The sequence below is a fragment of the Nannospalax galili genome, unplaced genomic scaffold (assembly GCF_000622305.1).
Source record: "Nannospalax galili isolate Female #2095 unplaced genomic scaffold, S.galili_v1.0 scaffold898, whole genome shotgun sequence".
NCBI classification, from domain to species: domain Eukaryota; kingdom Metazoa; phylum Chordata; class Mammalia; order Rodentia; family Spalacidae; genus Nannospalax; species Nannospalax galili.
Genome location: NW_008342399.1, coordinates 810,472 through 831,475, shown reverse-complemented (window position 1 = coordinate 831,475; position 21,004 = coordinate 810,472). Strand labels below are relative to the sequence as shown.

The 21,004-nt window shown below is 40.8% G+C and overlaps 1 protein-coding gene across 2 annotated transcripts in view; it reads left to right on the top strand.

The window, feature by feature from the left end:
• The window catches only part of Arhgef28 (Rho guanine nucleotide exchange factor 28), a 373,543-nt gene that overhangs the window by 202,103 nt on the left and 150,436 nt on the right, over positions 1-21,004 (top strand). For both annotated transcript variants that reach the window (XM_029566139.1, XM_017799469.2), the window contains exons 8-9: positions 10,063-10,115; positions 10,609-10,669. In XM_029566139.1, the coding sequence (XP_029421999.1) occupies positions 10,063-10,115; positions 10,609-10,669 (114 nt within the window). The remainder of the gene's footprint in view (positions 1-10,062; positions 10,116-10,608; positions 10,670-21,004) is intronic.

Below are 21,004 nucleotides of genomic sequence, written 5' to 3'. Positions count from 1 at the left end.
GTCTCATTTAATACTTATGAGAAAATATAGATATATCTTCTTGCCCAGTATCTAGTGTAGTAGATGTCTAGCACCCGATGTCTCATTCTGAGAGTAAGTTATATAACATGTGCCTACAGCCAAATGCATCTAATGGTAAAAATACATGTTATGAGATACCTGTACACAACCATTTATGTCACAGTAACTAGAAGTGAGCAGACTTTCCCCTTGAATATTCTTTAGGTAGAGATATGGCCCTCCCCTGTGTGCAGTGGCTTGTGAGATCCCGAGGTTTGGTCAGTTCTCCATATTTGGGCATTTCCTGTAAGACATTATTGGGAAAGCAAGAGGGCTTTTATCCATGTAGTTCCATACCAAGATGTTTGATTTATTGATTTTAAATATTTTATTTGTTAATTTTATGTGTATGAGTGTTATGCCTGCATGTAAGTAAGTGCACCCATGTCGTGCAATGCCCATGGAGGACAGAAGAGGCTGCCAGATTCCCTGGAACTGGAGTTACGTACAGTTGTTAGCTGCCATGTGGGTGCTGGGATTCAAACCTGGGTCTTCTGCAAAAAACAGTCAGTGTTCTTAACCACTGAGCCATCTCTCCAGCCATCTCCCAAGATGTTTGATTTTAAATACTGTAACTGTTGAGTATGGTGCAAATATTTTATCAAGAATAAGTTCTTTAAAGCAGGACAGCTGGAACGTAAGATGTTGGGGATTGAGGCCGGCAGCTAGGAAGCTGTTCTGTAACATAATTACTCAGTTGGAGACACAAACAATTACTACCCTAGTATGAAGTATCTAAGGCCTTGATGGGTGGTATTCACCAAGAGCTACGGGATTTTGGCATCTTCAACACAGGTGAAAATGTCAGGCATAGAAACCGCGTGTGGTGGTGCACACCTTTAATCCCAGCATTTGGGAAGCAGAGGCAGGTGGATTTTTGTGAGTTCGAGGTCTACATAGTGAGTTCCAGGCTAGTTGGGGCTACAGGGAGACCCTGTCTCAAAAAGACGATAAATAAATAATAAATAAATGAATGTCAGGTGTAGAAAGACAAATACTGCATGTTCTCGGCCACCAGTAGAAATCAGAAGGTTAGATTTCATAAGTGAGGGTAGACTAGTAATCACTAGAGGCTTGGTAGTCAGGAGTGCAGGGCAGAGAGGGTGTTAGTGGGAAGTTGGATGACAGGTACCAACATATAGTCACATAGAAGGAATAAGTTGTTCCTTACAGCAGAGTGACTGCAGTTTTCAATACCTTAGATATTTTAAGAACTAGAAAAGAGGAATATATAGGCTCTAAGCACAAATACATGGTGGAAATGCTCTGTGTACATGAAAATATACACAATTCTGTCAACTAAAACACTTTTTAAACATTACAGAAGATGTTCCTCCAAGTCCTAGGAAGTGATTTGTTATTTCTTTCATTCTACAGAGCAGTTCATCCTTTTCCAAATTTCCTAAGAGATTGACCTTGCCAATCTTTTTCTCCTAAAAGATTCAACTTTCACTGTTATAGGACCAAGCATAAAGACAGAATGTCAAGCTTATATGATGCTCATTTTTGTATATAATTACAATAGTAGTGGCATTTTTCTCTTATGTAAATGAAAATTCTCCTTCTTACCTCTCAGTATATCACAGAATTAAAGGATAATGTTTTGAGCTGGAAGGAACTTTACAGATTATCTGGTTGAACCGCAGGCCAGGGACTCCCCACAGTTCACCTGAGGCAATAAATTTGTTTCACTCTCAGTTTAGACTTTTTCTTCCAGCTGGGTCAAATTATTAGGCTGGAGAGAGGGATGAGTGTTACACTCAGCTAAGGACTCTAATAGATTTGAAAATCTTACCCTAGAAATGTAGCCAAATAATTCATTCCTTTCTTGAAGTAGAATCTAAATTACATCTCAGGGGGCTGGAGAGATGGCTCAGTTAAGAGCTCTGGCTACTCTTGCAGAGGATCCGGGTTCAATTCCCAGCACCCACATGGCGACTAACAACCATCTATCACTCCAGTTCCAGGGGATTCAATGCCTCTTCTGACCTCTGAGGGCATTGCACCTACACATATTCAGGCAATACACTCATACCCATAAAATAATAATTAAAATAATAAATAAAATATTTAAATTACATCTCAGGAACAACTTAACTGCATTTTGCTTATGTCTTTGAAGATGACTTAATTCACCTTAAAAGCAATTGATTAAATTAGGAAAATTATGCCCTAATTTCACTTGGAAACATAATCACGTTCTTAGAGCTTCTGCTTAATTGAAAATTACCACCAAATTTTGAGGCTGAGGGTATCTTTTTCCCATGATCCTTTACCCCTGATAGTCTGTGGGTAGAAGGTATATAGGAGATGTAAGGATTCATAAAAGATATGTTAAATGTAGAACTCTCATAAGACCCAATAATTATATTCCTAGATATACATGCAAGAAGATTAACAGCATGTGTTGCATGAGTCTGTGCAAAAACTTGTGCATTATTGTCACACATTGTATGATGACTAAGTTTGAAATAAAAAGAAGGAAAAAGCTTTTACATTCCACATGGATGTTCATCGCAACATTATTTATGATAGATAAAAGGGGAATGAATAAACAAAAATTGGCATATCTTTGGGGAGGGATGTAATGAAATGACGTTGGTAGTTCAGAAAAGTGAAGTGCAGGTCTTCAGGACCTTTCTGCTCTAACCTATGTGTGTGTTGCTTTTTCATCTTGATCTGAAGGACACGACATAACCCTTTAAAATCATTTTTGCCTCATTAATATTACAAGATTAATTTCTACTGGGTAAGTTTTTTGGATGATTAATGTATTACTTAGATGTTAAAAATTCAAATTGTTTTCCTAAATATTTTCAGGAAATCAATGTATTTTGTAGCTGAGCTCAGAAGTACCATTTTATTGGTTACCCATTTCACCTAGCATTCATAATGTTTTCTGCATGCAATTGTTTTAAGTTGATTAAAAAAGATCAGGCTAGAGAGATGGCTCAGTGGATGAAGCTCTTGTTTTGAAAGTATGAGGACAAATTCCCAGAATGCAAGTAAAAAGCCAGGCCAGTGTGGAGGCTTGCTTATAAACCAGCCTTGGGAGGCAGAGACAGGGGATCCCTGGGACATACTAGCTGGTGAGACTAACCTAATTGGCAACCTCTAAATTCACTGAGAGATCTTGCTTCGGTAAATAAAGTGGAGAGTGACAGAGGAAGACATCCAATGTCACCTTCTGGACTAGACAGGCATACTTACACACATGTATACACATACACATATGAACTTGAGCATATATACATACCACACACAGATCTGCATGCAAAAGTAAAAAATAAGAATTTAAGAAATTATAGGCTTGGGGCTGGAGAGATGGCTCTGCGGTTAAGAACACTGAATGTTCTTGCAGAAGACCTGGGTTCGAATCCCAGCACCCACATGGCAGCTAATAACTGTCCATAACTCCAGTTCCAGGGGATCCAACAGCCTCTTCTGTCCTCTGCAGGCATTGCACGACATGGGTACACTTACCTACATGCAGGCATTACACACATACACATAAAAAATAAACATAATAAATAAAATATTTTTAAAAAGCCATTGGCTTAACTGGGTATGGTGGCGCATGCCTTTAATCCCAACACTCAGAGGCAGGTGGATCTCTATGAGTTTGAGACCAGCCTAGTCTACACAGTGAATTCCAGGCCAGCTGGGGCCACAGGGAGACCCTGTCTCAAAAAGACCAAACCAAACCAAATCAAAGAAAACAAAAAACAAGCAAAAATCATGACAGGCTTGGGACTGGAGCGATGACTCAGCAGTTAAGAGCACTGTCTGCTCTTCCAGAGGACCTGGGTTTGATTCCCAGCATCCACATGGCAGCTAACAACCATCTGTAACTCCAGTTCCAGGGGATCTGATTCTGATGTCCTCTTCTGACCTCCATGGACATTGCATGACATGGGTGCACTTATACACATGCAGGTAATACACTCATACACATAAAATAGAACTAATATGTAAAATATAAAAAAAAAAAACAAAAATCGTGGGTTATGTGTCTGGTTGAAGTTTAAGTAATATTTGTCTAAGACCAGATCTCTTCCTTAATATTTTATTTTTCTAAGTTTTGATACTTTTAAAATCCTGATAGGTGCTGCATTTATGCCTGCTGGTTTAAATTCTTCCATATTTCACTTCTAACCTTTTTGTGTGGTAAATCAGGTCTTACTTTCACTTAAGCATTGGTAATTTGGAGTATCTGATACTATGGATAATTCAGTAACGGAATTGTGTATTCACTGTATACATACACAGATCACAGATACATGGATCACTTCTCATCTGGGATGTGTCTCAGATAGAACTTTGTTTTCCAGATATCCTGATGCAAAATAAAGTTTTTAAAAGATTTATGTGTGTGTGCATGTGCATGCCTACCCACACATTGCACACGTGTACATGGATAACCACAGAGGCCAAGGGGTGCTGTATCCCTTGGAGCTGGAGTTACAGGTGCTTGTGAGCTGCCCGTTGTAGGTGCTGGAAACCGAACTCAAGTCCTTTGGAAGAGAAGCAAGCACCCTGAACTACTGAGCCACCTCTCCAGCCCCTTAGAATAAAGTTTTCAATTATTAAAAAAATGAAATACTGATTTAGTACTTGAAAATATTATGCTATGTTAATGAAGCCAATTAACCCCCCCCCATATATTATGGTTTCATGTGTATGAAATGTCCTCAATAGGCAAATCCATTGAGACAAATTAAACTAGTGGGTGTCTAGGGCTGGGCTATGGGAGGGAGGTTAGTGAGCAGTTGAGGAACTATGGGGAGTGATTACTTAAGAATATTGGGATTTCTTGTTGGCATAAATAAAATGTTCTCAAATTGATGGTGGTGATGGTTGTACACCTTACAATATACTAAAACCCAAATGAATTGTATGTCTTAAATGGGTAAATTATATGGTATATGAAAGTAGTTCAGAAAACAGTATTGAGAATAATATAAATAAAAAGGATTTCCCAAAGATGCTTTGTTCATTCTGAGTACTTCAGAGTGTAAATAAAGAGACTGAAGAGATGGCTCAGCGGTTCAGAGCACTTGTTGCTCCTGCAGAGGGCCTGACTTCAGTTCCCAGCACCCACATTGTAACTGTCCATTGCTCCAGTTCCAGGAGATCTAATGCCTTTTTCTGGCCTCTTGAGCATTGTATACACACAGATGCACATACATGTATGCAGGCAAAACACCCATGCACATGAAATAAAAATAAGTCTTTTTAAAAATTCAGAGCATAAATAAAAAATGATAGTCTAAACCCAGCACATGGGGTGCTCTTTGAGGGCCAGTTTCCTCTTTTATGTTCATGCCTCTGCTGCTGTAGTCCAATAGGGATGGACTGAGCTGATGGAATCATCTAGAATGTTGCTGCTCTTGGAGGAAAAGCCTTGTTTTAGGACTTTGGTGGATAATTGCTTTGTTGTTTCCTCCATTCCGTATTCATGCTGGGCTGGCAAAATGAGAGCTCACATTAGCATTCCCATCTTTAGAAAGCGGGAGTAATCGGTATGCTGTAATGAGGTTCAAGTGTTATATCAGTTTCTGAATTAAGAGTGTCCCCTCACCATGTTAGCTGTCTGGTGTTGTGCAACAGATGTGCACCATAGGGTGAAATGGTAAGCAATTCATAGAGGTGGATAAATCAGTAGTGAAAAGTCAGTGCAAAGTATGAGGGGAAAAGGTGTTGGGACTGACAGAGCTGGAAACGTGGGGTGAAACCCTTGTCTTTCTGGTCAGCCTGGTGTCCAGAATGCACAAATAGTGTTGGTACTGCAAGTCTTTGAATTGGCAGTTCAGAAAGCAAGCAGCTTTCCCTTCCTTCTCATTCAAAACAGCCCTAATGAGCCACCACATCTTATCAGCTGGATGTATAGAATGTACCAAGCAGGGGAGAAAAAATGTTGGCCCCAAAACAGTTTGGTCCCAGCCCAATTATGGTCCCAGAATCATAGCCCATGAGGAGAAAAGAACACATCAAAAAGCAATTTTAAAAATTATTTTTATTTTATGTGTATGAGTGTATTGCCTGCATGTATGTAAGTGCACTTGTGTTGTTCAATGCCCAAGGACGTCAGAAGAGGGCCATTAAATTCCCCTGGAACTGGAGTTACGAACAGTTGTTAGCTGCCATGTGGGTGCTGGGAATTGAACATGGGACCTCTGCAAGAGTAGTCAGTGTTCTTAACTGCTGAGCCATCTCTCCAGCCCTAAGAAATTTGTTTTTTGAGACAAGGTGTCATACTGTGTAGTTCAGAGTGGCCTGGAATTTACTGTGTAGGCTCCTGCCTCCGCCTCCCCAGTTCTGGGATTATAGTCATGTGCTGCCACACAAAAGAGCACATTGAACTATGCCTTAGTGTGTTGCCAGAGGGGCACTTAGGGTGATAATAAGCACCATTTGGATGCTGTTTTGATAATTTTTCAGGGAGGCAGAGCACATGCTCACCACATCCATTGCCTGCCAGCTCTCTACTGGACATTGTCCTGCAGGTCTAAGCCAGGTGGCCTTGGTTGTAGGATCATGCAGCAGCATTGGTGGTCTGCCTGGCTCTGATTAGGACCTTTCTCCCATTTCTTCCTTCCTTGGGGAGGGGTCCTGTTGCACAGCCACAGGGCAATTGAAAGAGTACAGAGCATCCTGGATTTCTGGTTTGAGCTCTTTGTTGCTTAAGTCTAGACTCTGGATTCATTTTGCAGAAGGAGGCAGTAAAACTTGCACAGAGTTGAGCTCTTTTTTGGGCACATCTTCTTAATGAAACATTGCTACTAATCTTATAGATACTTAGCCCCAAGGGAAAAACCCTTTTTTGCTGGTGCTGTGTCACTAGTGAACATAAGTTTTGGAGGTTATCTTGTGCTCCATCATAGTTTGGCAATATTAAAAAAAAAACGTTTATCAAGTTTGGTAAGTCTGATTTGGACAGGTAATCCTTCCTTCTGGGTGGGCCTCGAAGGCGATATTAATAGACTTTTAAAACAGAATAGCTAGAATTACTGATACCATTATCTGCCTAAGGTTGCTATAGCAACTAGTGGTTTGATTGCACTGTGCGCTTGGTGGTACTATGGGCTAGTGTAAAAGGATCCTAGTAATTTAGCAGAAACTCTCCTGGAGCAATTTAATTAAACTCCAGTAGAATGAATGCCAAATTCTTTGAAAAACTCTAAGATATGGTTCTAGTTAGTCCTAAATTAAGAGATGTTATCTTGAATCTGCAGATTTTCACAAAATTAAAAAATAATTTTAGGATGAGGATTTTTATACCTTTGAAAGTTATTTTTAAAGTTAAGCATAATTTGAATGAAAATCTATCATTTTGTTATGATTAGTAGCAGGTTTAAAAATTATTTGAGAATTTGTCTTCGAAGTTTCTGACCGAGTATGCATTGTTGAGCGTACTTCTCCCGTGCCTGCTGTCCTCCTTTCTCTCCCCTCCCCTTATCCCATTAGTCCCCTTTCCCTCCAGCGAGTTTTACTTCTACTTTCACGCCATACATACATACATACATAATCATACATACATACATCATACATACATGATTTTATGTATCTGAATAAAACATAGGGACCACAGATGAGAGAAAGCAGACAATATTTATCTTTCTGAGACTGGCTTAATTCACTTAATATGATTATTTCCAGTTAGATCCGTTTTCCCGTGGCAGTTATTTGAAAGATAAGAAAAAAAAAAACTGCAAGCGAGTATGCCATACATACATACATACATAATCATACATACATACATCATACATACATGATTTTATGTATCTGAATAAAACATAGGGACCACAGATGAGAGAAAGCAGACAATATTTATCTTTCTGAGACTGGCTTAATTCACTTAATATGATTATTTCCAGTTAGATCCGTTTTCCCGTGGCAGTTATTTGAAAGATAAGAAAAAAAAAACTGCAAGCGAGTATAAGGAATAAACATAGGCATGGAAATGTGCCCAGATCATCCAAGCAGCCTTTAGGATAGGGATGAAGGGGAAAGGCGGAACTGAGCTATCAGATGTGTTGGGTCTTTTGATACTGAGAACAGATTAGAGATCATATCCTCTTTTCCACCTACAATGGAACAAACTGTGTGCTGTTCTTCTGAATAAATGCTGTATATACAGCATACCTTAGAAATACAATATAATGATCATTTAATAGTAGTGGCCTGACATGTCTTTGAAGGAGTATGTACATCGAGCCACATAAGAGAGTGCCATCTTCTTGATGTCTGGTGCAGATGTGCTGTGGAGTCTTTGGTTATCTTATTCTTGACTTCTTTTTTTTTCAATTTTTTTTGGCATGTTGCAATTATTTCTCTACTTCAGTTTTATCACATAGTTAGGAGCTTCCAAAGTGAACCGTTGCCCCCCACCCCGAACTTACATGGCAAACACCATGGCAGGTGCTTCACACCAGTTTTCTGTATCTATGCAGTGGGATGAAAACTTTGCCTTAACATTTTGTTTTGATTAGTTTGGGATACTTAAAAAAGCATACTCTACAAGGTAAAATTGGCCCATTTAGACGTTCATGGCTGGTGTTCGTTATGCAAATGTTACTTTGCTGCCATCTGGAGGCCATATGTGAGAAGTTCATTTAAAAACGCGCTGATGCCCAAACCACAAGCTTTAGCAAGTTGGGTGTCAGCCACAGCCCTGTCCCCATTCTCTGTGGAGACGAGTTGAGTTGACATAACCACACAAAACTGAAGTTACTACATCTTCATTTTTCTCATGGAAGCAAATATGCATTAGGAATTCAAAGCAGTACAGTGTTGTGGAGTGTCAATGTAGCATTATTTGATAAAAAATAAATTCTGCATTAAAAAATGACAAGTGGGATTGTGGCTGTGCCATTCTTGCCTCATTACTTATTACTCAGTCTTTGTAATCCTGTCATTTTTATAACCTGATCTGTTGTGGAGAGCCATATGAATGAAGTCTTATGCAGAAATGTAGAAGGAAGCTCCTGGGAGTGAGAGCTTGAGCAGATGCACCTGGAGGACTGAGACAGCGGGCAACTCAGATTAACAGGAGTGGCAAATCGGGGTAGGGAATGCCAAGCTTATGATCTTTCTGGGAAAGTGCCTGGTTTTCCCCTGGGACCAGCATCAAGTAGGACTTTGGGGGCTGGGAAGCTGAGATTCCAAAAAAGACCCTGTGGCCCCTCAGGGTTTTATGTTCATATAATTTCAGGAAAAGATTCTCATCACCTGTCCCTGCTAGGGAAGTTAGGACTTACTTTCCCCAGGGCCGAACCTGTACCCTGTGGTTATTTTGACTATCTTGGCTCTTGTTTCCTGGCAACTGAGTATTTGGGAAGAGAACCAATCAGTCATACCACAGAGAAAAATGCTCCTCACGTGGACCTTCCTGTTCATGGGAGAACATCCTGAGCAGTTTCCAGGAAGAGTTTAACTGAGAGGGGACTCCTGGGACATGTGGGGCTGGCACCACTCAGCTGACCTAACTGGCTGAGGTTGGAGCTGAGGGCTATATAGGGTGTTCCACTTTGAGCACTGCGAGAGGAGCAGCTGAACCTCTTAGAGAATGAATTATTCTCTTTTGAATTCTCTCATCGACATCTGTGGAATTTGAGGGAAGAGACAAGTGGGATTTCTACAGGTGGGTATCAGTCACATCCTTAGCATCTGTGCTATTTTTGAAGAGGCTTCAGGAGTGAGTGTCCTTCCTTTGGAGCGAAGGACATTGATTTGTTTAATGGTCCTTCTTTTCCCCTCAGGATTTCCTGTGAGAGCTCCTGGCCTTGTTTACATCTTAGGACACACAAATAATACCAGAGTGTGGGCGGTCAGGTGGTCAAGTACTTTATCCTCTGCAGAGTTGACTGTTAAGAAGCCTAATCTAAAAACCTAGCTGGCCGTGGGCACTTCGTTCAGACATATCCTTTTCGTTCTTTGCTTGATTTTTGTTTTAACCAAGGCTCTAATCATCAGTCTTGATGAGAATTATTCCTTTTGCAGAGGTTAAGAATTTGGAGTCTGACAGATCACCCCTAGAGGAGGAGGTTGGAAAGGTAAGGAATGACTCCTGGCTTTATTGTCATCTTTGTGCATCTCTCCAGAGTTAAAATAGGCATGACGATTGAGCTAGTGTCCACAAGTAGACAGGGATATGCCTTTAATCCAGTCTCTTATCAGAATCTCAGTTGCTACATTTTATGACCAAACCTAGCTATCTTTGTGAGTTATTGCTTTTGTATACATAAGAGAATTGAATACATCCTCTAAAATATATTACCTTGAAGCCTGTTATCTACAGATGTTTGCCAATCATGTATTTTACATGTGAACACCTTTCAGGTACATTTTAGCTGGAGACAGATCCTTTATTTTTGGTTCTTTTGCTAATTATAAACAAAGACTAGTCTTCTGTTTACATGGTGTGATGCATGTGATGTGGTTTTATTGATGTTTTCCAAGAATGTTTATTGTAGTTCATAAAAATAAATAAACATTAATGTAGCAAAGATGTCCTTTAATGAAATACCTCATCTGTGTCTCTTTCAGTGCGTCAAAAGCCAGGTGGATCCACTGAATGAACAAGAAGACCCTGAAAGCCTAGATTTGGGTATGTTTCAAAATATTGTTTTCCATACACTCATTAAGGGTATCATAGACCATATGTGTGGTAGATAAGAAGAAAATATATTTTAGTATGAAACATTCTTTCCTGGGAACCTTGGTTACTTCTTCTAACCCATCCAAGTGCCTTTTCTTTACTCTATTAGCCATAATACTGTGAATTTCATTTATAATCTAAAACACACAGAAACTAAAGCTTTTCTTGAGCAATTTTACTGTGCTAAATGTGGGTTTGGTAGTTGTCATAGTTACCTTATTATTCAAATGTAGTGGGCACTAGCAGTTTCATTTCAGGAAAGCAACTGAGCTGATGGAGAGTCCGCATTGGAATCAAGTCTTGGAATGTCATTCTGCCTGTCCCACAATGACGTCCAGTGTGTCCCAGTGGAGCTGAGCCTATGTGGTCTAACTCACTGGGCTCAGGAGAACACTAGATGTTGTTGTGATGTGGGCCTTATATAGGTGCCTATAAGAGAAACTAAGGACCCCCTTGGGGTGGATTCCAATGGACCTGGACATTCTCTTCTACTCTCAACTGTAGTTTTCTACTTCCTGGGGGTTCCCCCTCAGGTTGCCCCTCCAGCTTCTTCTGTTCCTTCAAAACCCACACTTATCCTTGGAGTCATTTAGAGGCACACAGAGTGGAATATAGCTGTGGGGGTGGGAGGACCTGGGATGGGCTGCCAGAAGATGCCTAGTAGGGACCCTGGGATAGTCTGTGAAGACCTTTGGAATGCTCTATGGGATTTTCAGGAGCCTTTCTTCAAGTGCAGTGCAGTGGCGGCAGCCTGCACACCTGGAGTGCATATGTGAGCAAAGCTGTCTTGGGGTGGCCCAGGTGAGGAGGTTGGGGTGGAAGCCCAGTGCTCAGGCTGATGAGAGAGCAGAATGAGTTGAGCAGCAAAGGTGGTTGTTTCATGGAGGCATCATGAGCCAACTCATGCAGGGCTTCCAGAGGCTCTGGTGTTGTGGTTGGTATGCTTGGTAGACACATGACAGAGCAGTTAAAACAGTTGGGAAATCCCATAGCCTAGAGCAGGCAAGGAGGAAGCACCCACAGTGTCAGTTGAGTGTGCTTCCCCAGCGTTGGCCTCAAGCCAGAGGTGGTTTGCTGGATGTCCCTGCCTGAAGTGCTCCTGAAATTGGAGCAGAAACTTAGATGTGCACTGAACAGTGTGCACACATCTGTTATTACTGCTATATAAGGTAAGAGCAATAATTTATTCCCAGAAAGGGGGATGAAGATGGAGAAAGGAAAGCAAACATCACCGGGTAGATGACTGTTGTGGGCTTCCGAAGCCAGGAGCATAGCTGTTATTCATGAATACAGGATGTCTTGGCTACAGATTGCATCACGCTCCCAGGAATGTCAGCTTTGAAGAATGTTTACGCAGACAAATTACTGAAGGAGGAGGGGTTGGCTGTTAAAAGTATTAAACAGGGGGATTATTTTTAATTTTAGGCTCTAAAAATTCACTCCAGTCTCCAACTGGTATGCTTGCTTGGTGAGAAGACCTTTGCTGTGGAAGCTGTGGAAACTGTCTTAGCCCCACCTAAGCCGAGTGCTTGGCCTGTAATGTCACTCAGTCTGAAGAGGACCATTAGGAAAGCCTTGGGAGAGAGAGGACCAAGCACAACTTTAATCCAGTGCTTTCTGAAACAGGCCGTGGATGAGCTTTTCTGGGCTATCGTTTGCTTTGTTGTTCACTTAAACTTTTTGGATTAGGAAAAAAACCTAATCCTGACTTTATGTAAAGAAATGATAATAGATTTTAAACCAAAGTCTTGACTTTATATAAAGAAACGATAAAAGATTTTAAAAGAACCTCTGAGACCGAGAAGAGGGCAGCAAGCAATGAGCAAAAGCCGGACGGTAAGCCAGAGGCAGGAATGGTAAACGGCTCCCCGAGACGTCACTTCAAAATGTGTTATTTAATGTGTTCTAGTATTCTGTCCAGTCTCTTAGTAACTGCTGATAAAATGTGTGGGACAGAGGTGCTAAGTATTTGTTGATTTGTGTTATTCGAAATTGTGTGATATAAATTCAGTGCTGTTCTGATAGCACTTTCTGTGTGATGGACGTGTCTGGGACTATGCTGTCCAGAATAGTAGCCAACAGTCATTTAGTCATTTGAACACTGGATGCATAACCAGTATGTCTGAGGAGGTGCAGGTTTAATTTAATTCATTCTATTGTATTAAACAGGTCGGGCCAGAGGATGTTCCCTCAGAGCATCAAGAATCATACTAGCTATTAGTTTGTACACTGAAAATGACTGTAATTGCAGGAATTATATCTTGTGTAGGAAATAGCTGATGAGTTCATCTGGGTCAGTGCCCCAGAACCACTACAGTGAGTAGTTGGCAGGGATGTTGAATAGATGACATTGATATTAGTCCAGGAGTGATGGCCTTGCTCTCTATGGATGCTGTAGCAGGCATGTCCAATCATAGCATCTATTACACAATTGGTTACAAAAAGTAATCACAAGAGGCTGGAGAGATGGCTCAGCAGTTTAGAGCACTGGCTGTTCTTGCAGAGGACCCTGGTTCGATTCCCAGCACCCACATGACAGCTAACACCAGTCCATTACTCTAGTTCAAGGGGAATCTGATGATGCCCTTTTCTGGCCTCCATGGGCATTGCATGCATCTGTGCACTTAGTACATGCAGGCAAAACACACATACACATACAATAAAAATACCCCCCCCACACACAAGCCATCACAAAACAAAACAAAACAAAAATCATAGAAAAGCCTCATGTTTTAAGTAAGTTTACTGTTTTGTGTTAGATTGCTTCATAGCTGTCCCCAGCTACTTGTAGCCCCTGGACTGCTGGGAATTTACTCAAAGGGGAGAATCATCAGTTGAAGGACTGGGGTCTGATTTGACATCACAAGAAGAAAGTGGGATTCCTTCGAACTCTAGACAGCTGGCAGCAGGGGTGGGGTTGGGGGTAGGGAGGTGGTGGGTAGGACAAGCCATTTGCAGGCCATGGAAGAAAAGGAGGTAGATGAGATGGCATGGGTCCATGCTAAAAGTGAGAAGAAAGAAAAGATCCATTTGGATCAAGTCCACCGGACTAAATGAGATTAAGGAACAGGATCAGCCCCTTAAGCAAAGCTGGGGTCAGGAGCGGGCAGCCATATGCTATGCCAAGGAGGAGGGGAGGGAGTGTCTAGTGGAGGAAATGTGCAGCCCGTGCAACCTGCAGTGGGAGGGTGAGCTGTATGGAATCCCAACCACAAAGATATATAAGCCACTCTGAATCATCAAGCAGCGGACTGCTTGATCAGTTGCCATCTGGAAAACTCTTGTTAGAAAGTTCACTCCAGGCTAGAGAGATGGCTTAGTGGTTAAGAGCACTGACTATGCTTGAAGAAGTCTTGGGTTTGAATCCCAGCACCCATATGGTGGCTAACAACTGTAACTCCAGTTTCAGGGGATCTGACATCCTCTTCTGTTCTCCGAGGGCAGTGCATGACATGGGTATACTTACATACATGCAGGCATAACACTCATACGCATGAAAAACTAATTAATTAAATTTTTTAAAAGTTCACTCTGATAAAAGGGAAACTATGTGACTTTGGTTGGAAATTAAGATTTTCAATTAAAAGTTAAATTCCTTCCTGTGAAGCCAGAGTGTAGTATCATAGGTGAATTACAGAAGCATCTGGAAGGTGATGGCCCTTTTCTGTCAGCAAAGAATATTCCAGAGCATGAGCAGGTTGTGTGGGCCACAGATCTGATGTCATGACACTCACAGTGACAATTTCCTGCAGTAATTTATCACCAGTATTCTGCGCAGAATTAAAGATTATATGAAACAAATTTGGCTAAAGTTGCATGTCATGTGACTGTTTGCAGGGAAAATATATGAAGGATTAGTGAAGCTGAGATAACAAGCCAAGAACTTAACATGTTGTCACTTTCCCCATGGGGAAAGTGACAGGAGATGGAGAGCAACATGGGTGAGGTGCAGTGGGGATGGAGTTGGCTGGCACGTCATCTTGGAAGTTTTGAGATGGCCAGGCTCTGGCAAGAAGCAGGACTATATCTGCTGTTGCTGATCTGGTTGGCAGAGAATGGGCTTGGCAAAGTGCAGGGAAGATTCTGATCTGCAGATTGCTAAATAGGACTTGGGGAAAAATTAGTCTTTCTCAAAGTAATCAATACTCATACATAGAAAAATTGGAAAGTTTAGAAAGATTAGGGGAAAAGATTAGACAAAACATCCTATGAACTCGCCACCTGTCCTAGTGCTTTCTGCTGCTGTGATAAACACCATGATCAAAAGCAACTTAGGGAGGAAAGACTTGATTTCATCTTATACTTCTAGGTCACAATTCATTCTTAGGGAATTCAGGGAGGAGCTCAAGGTAGGAACCTGGATGCAGGAACTGAAGCAGAGACCATAGACAAATGCAGTTTGCTGGCTTGCTTCCTCTGGCTTGTGTTCAGCTAGCTTTCTTATGCAATCCAGGACCACCTGCCTAGGGGTGGTATGTCTCCCAGTGGGCTAGACCCTCCCATATCAATCAGTGGTGAAGACAGTTCCCCACAGGCCAATCTGATCTGGGAAATCCCTCAATTGAGACTCCCTTTTCCTAAGTGACTCTTGGTTCTGTCAAGTTGACAATAAAAACTAACCAGGACACCACCCAGAGGTGGCTTCTATTGAATTTGGACATATCTCCTACCTGGGTTTTTTTCATATAGTTATGATCATGCAAGCAATGGAATTTGCACCCTATATTATTCATTTAATGTATATGCCCTAAGTAACTTAGATTTTAGGAGATAGCATTAAAAGTTGCTATATTATTTTCCACAAAGAACATGGATACTGTTATAAGAAGAAAAGTAAAATGGATGTGCATTGTTGATGTTAGAGGGGCAGGACCTGCACATGCAGGGGTTCAAATTGCAGTTATTTTTACAAAAATATTATGTCATTTTTTCCTTTCATAATATTTTTTATTCTTTGAAGCTTCCACACAGTTGTATAATGTATGTTGATCAGATCAACTTACCACTACTTTGAGTCATTTTTTGTTGCTGTTGTTGATGTTATTTTTCCAGATAGGGGCTTATGTAGCCCAGGCTGGCCTTGAACTCACTAGATAGAGGAGGATGACATTGACCTTCTGGTTTTCCTGCTTCCACCTCCTGAGTGCTGGGATTACAGGTCTCTGCCACCATACCTGGCTTTTTGTTTTGTTGTTTTTTGAGATAGGGTCTCAGGTAGCCCAGGCTGGCCTCGAACTTGTTATCTAGCTCAGGATGACCTGAATTTCAGATCTTCCTGATTCTACCTCCCAAGGGCTGAGATTATACTTTACTACTACATCTGGCTAAAATTTTGAGTCATTTCATTGCAATTAGTATTTATTGCTTACACATAATATGAGAAAAAGAAGGCCTTTGGGTATGTGTTGTGACTGGTAGGGTGGGCACTAGAGAGACAGATGAGCCAAAACTGGATGTGGACAAAAGCCCAACTTTGTAATCAAACAACAGAAACTCACCCAGAGATCAATAGGGAAGAGAAGGAAACAAACAGAAACAGACAGAAAGAGGACGTGGGAGATACAGACCTTCCATGACCATGGACAAGACCAAAATGGAAAACCACAGCCCCTCATGCAAAGTGTAGGGGAAACAAAGAGGAAAACTGGTAGAGGATGGAGGATCCAGTGGAACAACCCCTAAACCAGAAGGTTGAAGCACAGTATGATATATGTGTTCAAGGTCTCCACTGTGGTATGTCTGGAAGAGGTCTTGCCCTAGATTTTATTGGTGACTGGGCAGAGGGCATAGTCAATAGTGTTTTGTGGACAAACAATAATTAGAACCAATTAGGTGACTTCCCATTCTACTTATAGTAATGTCAAAATTTGGAAAAGGACTTTATGTTACTGAGCTACAAATGCTTATAAAACAGCTCATTTAAGCCATTTGTGAGTGAGAGAATGTAGCCAGGCTTTTGAGTGGAAGCCGAGCCTCTGCAACTGTTATTTAATGGCACATGTGCATCTGTATTACCATCTCAGAAATGCTGCATGAAATACGAACTAAAAGGAAAAGGAAGGATGCGGCGAGGTCCCTAACCAGGCTCTTCAGCTTCTGGAAAGGCAGTTTTGAGCCTAATTTTGGCAGATCTGTCTATGTCCCAGGCCACCTCTGTGGTCTCCTTTTTTATCTTTAGCTTTTGGGTGACAGAGGAGGGCATTTCTCTACCACAAACTAACTCTCACCCGTGACTTGAAGGAAAGGGGCTAAGGACAGGAATCCTCTAAGAAGAATATAGCAAATGCAAAGTAATCTGTATAAATTTGGGTTTAAATTTAATTTCTTTTGTTAATTTCAGTGAAGTCTTATGGTGGTTATTGAGGTTTTAAAAATTGTTTTTGATAGAAAAAAAATTACTGACCTAGGAATTCTGCTGTGTGCTATGTGGGCAGTTTGGGTCTCTGAGTATCGAGCTTTGTCTTTTCCTATTTGCGGCTTCACGGTTTGGATAGAATTCTCCTTACCATATGTGAAAAAACCACCTCATTTTCCTTTAAATGGATTATTTGTTGACACACATCCCATACGTCAAAGAAAGAATATTTGGGGATTTCTAGGTTAATGAATGTTATAGACTGTAGGCCTAGAAAACAGAAAGAAATGGAAGACTTGTTGGAAGTATAGAAACTCTTACATATTTTTTTCTGATTAACAGCCCCCAAAACTGTCAAGTTGTCCCAAGTCTGGGATGCTGGCTGCCGTAATGATGTGCTTAATGTTCTACTTACTGTTTTCTCAAATACGTAAAATTTAAAAAGAGCTACATGAAAACCAGTTAAGAGTAGTCGCTAATATAAACACTGTTATTGTACTGTTCTAAATTTTGCCTGTACATCGGAACGGGGACTTTAGAAATACTGAAGCTAGCCCTCAAACCCAGCAGCCTGGCTTGATTGTTCTGGGAAGAGTATGTGCAGCAAGACTTTGCAGAGAGGTCTAGGGAGATGGCTTACCAGAAGTGCTTGCCATGTAAGCCTGAGGACAGAAGTTCACATGAAACACATGTAAATGTGGCAGGCCACATGTAATTCTAGCCTCAGAAGGCAGAGGCAGGACATCCACAGAACATGCTGGCTCTGAGGGAGGCTAGCCACACTGGTCAGCTCTGGATTTAGTTGAGAGATCCTGCCTCAGTGAATAAATGCAAGCATGCTTCCTGATATCAGCCTCCACATGCATGTGCACACACATACAAAAACATGATACACACACACACACATGAAAATGAAAAAAGGGAAAAAAAAGGTTTTGCAAAGGGCTCCAGGTGATTCTTAGGTGAGCCAAGGTTGACGGCCACAGGCAGAAATTTTTCAGGAAGGTCGGGGATGCAGAGCTCACCCCATTTTACCAGGCTTTCAGTATTTTTGCAAGTGAGAAATGGGGTTGCACTTTTATCTTGAGTGATTACAGGAGTGAGTGCAAGTCCATTTGTCTGCAGATTTTCAGTGGTTACCACTCTCCATATTAGGGATCTATGGGAAATAAGGAAGCTTTGAAAAAAAAAGGGATTGGAAAAATTTCCCAAATATTTGAACATAGATGATGAAGCTTTTTAAAAATGATATTAAGTGGGGCTCAGTGGTTTAGAGCACTGACTGCTCTTGCAGAGGACCCGGGTTCAGTTCCCAGCACCACATGGCAGCTACAAACCATCCTTAACTCCAGTTCCAGGGGAATCCGAAGCCCTCTTCTGACCTCCGCAGCATTGCACAACACGGGTGGACTCACATTCATGCAGGCAATACAGTCTTGCACATAAAAATAATAAAAAAATGATATTAAGCATTAAGAGGAATCAGATGACAATCATTCATGCAGGTCGAGTCTAACCTCAGTTGTTTGTTGGACTGTTGGGAGCAGAGTGGGGTGAAGGGAGGTGGCTGTTTACACTAAGGTCATAAGGACATTAGGGCATGTCTGATGTTGGGCATTGGTTCTAGCTTCAGTACATTCTAAATTGCTGCTTTATTTTACCTTACCAACCAATTACTCTTTTGGAAAAGTAATTAAAAGCAGGAAAAATGTCTATACTTGCTCTGAACTCTAAATTTTTCCTTCTCTAAAACAAAACCCTTAACTCCAAAGAAACTAGCTCCAGTTAATAATCAGAGTTCTTCCCCTAAAACAAGCTTTGAATTTTGATGTTTAAATGATGACTTTACAAATTTCAAACATGTATCCAACTAGCTAAGGATACAACAACTAAATTTATAAAATGTGAAACACATAAACAATATGAACTGTATTCTGGGTAGTATTATAGCATTTGTTTTATGGAAAGCTCAAATGACTCTGAGAGAGTTCTTCCCATTTCCTTGCATGGAGGCACTTCTGTGTGCCAGCAGTTATGGGAGAATTCCTTGTACCAAGGGCTCCTTGGCAGCCAGCTCGATTGTAGGGAGTGTGCTTATGGGAGCTCAGCCTTGGCTTTTGTTTTTTGATGTGTCATCATCATCATCATTGTCCTCCTCCTTCCCCTTCTCCCCCTACCTCCTCCTCTTTCCCTCCTCTTTCGCCCCCTCCCTCCCCCTCTCCCTTCCTCCTCCTCTTCATCATCATCATCATCATCATCATCATCATCATCATCATCATCATCTTTTCCTGACCTTCCAGTGGTTAATCCCTTGGAAGGGACTTTAAGGCAATTAAGATTCTGGTTAGTTTCCCTGTCAGGTAAACAATTTATTTGGACAATGTGTTACATCTTTTAGAGTGGCTAATTTGGAAGACATTTTTACAAAACATGGCCCCTTCAGTTATGGATAAGAAAGCCAGTTGAATTTATGTTTCACACTATGAGACTCTGCTCATAGGAAGAAGAGATGGAATCAGAGGTTAGATGAATTAACAAAAAAAAATCAGAATAAAAGTGAAGTTGAAGGCATTCAGAACTTAAGAAGAAAATGGTTAGAGCACCAGGAGGTCAGGTTCTTGAGGTTTGGCTGCCAGTGAAATTTCTGCTGACTGGATTGAGATGAATTTACTTACTCTATAGATGCCAAATGGGAACTTCTCTATGGGGCTAGCATTCAGAGATACTATTACTCCCTGATAAATTAGAATTATTTTCATTACATAATATCTTAATGTTTAATCAGAGTTACATGGTTACGTCACATAATAAGAACTTAAAAGGAAATAGAATTTAATCTTTTACTATGTTGAATAAAGGGAAGCACATTCCTTTATCATTATTAGTTCCGTACTTAATGGGGACAGATTGAGCATGTTTTAATTTCCATTCTCATCCTTATAAAAGTTAGCCTTATTTTTAGGAAACTTTTGGATTTACATAATTTATTTCAATTTGCTTACTTTTCACCTAACTTCCCTCTTCTGCTCCAGGTTCTCATCCATGATTCTATGTTTAGTCATCATGTTTTCTTTGGATTTTCTTGGTTGTGGGAGTTTCTCCTGCTTTCCTGTTTTCTTTTATGATCTTGACAGTTTAGAGAAGTACTGGTCAGGAGTTCTATAGGATGTCCCATAGTTGGGACTTAAATTTTTCCCGTCATTAAAGCTATAGGTTTTGGGAAGAAGGTCACATAGGCAAAGTACCCCTTCTATCACATATCAAGGGTCTGTAGCATCACATTATTAATAACTGTTGATGTTGGCCTTTATCACCTGACTGTGGTCTTGTTGGTCCTTTCCTCCCCTGTAAAGTCACCCCCCCCACCCCCGTTAATACTGTAGTCTTTGGAAGGAAGTCAAGATTTGTAGCCCACAGGTAGGGAGGAGGGAGTTGTCTACATACTTCCTTGTGGGTGTAGCAGCTGCATGAACTGGAATTCTTTTATCCCTCTATTACTTTTTAATCATTTATTTATATCTTTATGAAGGCAAAAATATTTTTCCATTTTGAGTAATAATCTAATAATATTTTGTTGTTAAAGAAAAAGCTTTGGTATTAGGAACTCTTTAGTTAGTTCATGTATCCTCTGTGTGTGTATGTGTGTGTGTGTGTGTGTGTGTGTGTATGTGTGTTCTGTTCAGTGAGGATACATGGTACCATAGATTTATCAAAAACCACAGAACTTTATAACACACAGAGTGATCCATAATTATGTAAATTTTAAAAATTGAGGTTGGATGAGCCCAGAATGGAATGCAGAATGTGACAAAACAATCCAACCACACTAAAGTGTGTGACACAAACTTAATGTTATTATTGAGACAAGTCTCATGTAGCCAAGCCTCAGATTTGCTGTGTAGTCAAGGATGACCTCAAACTTCTGATCC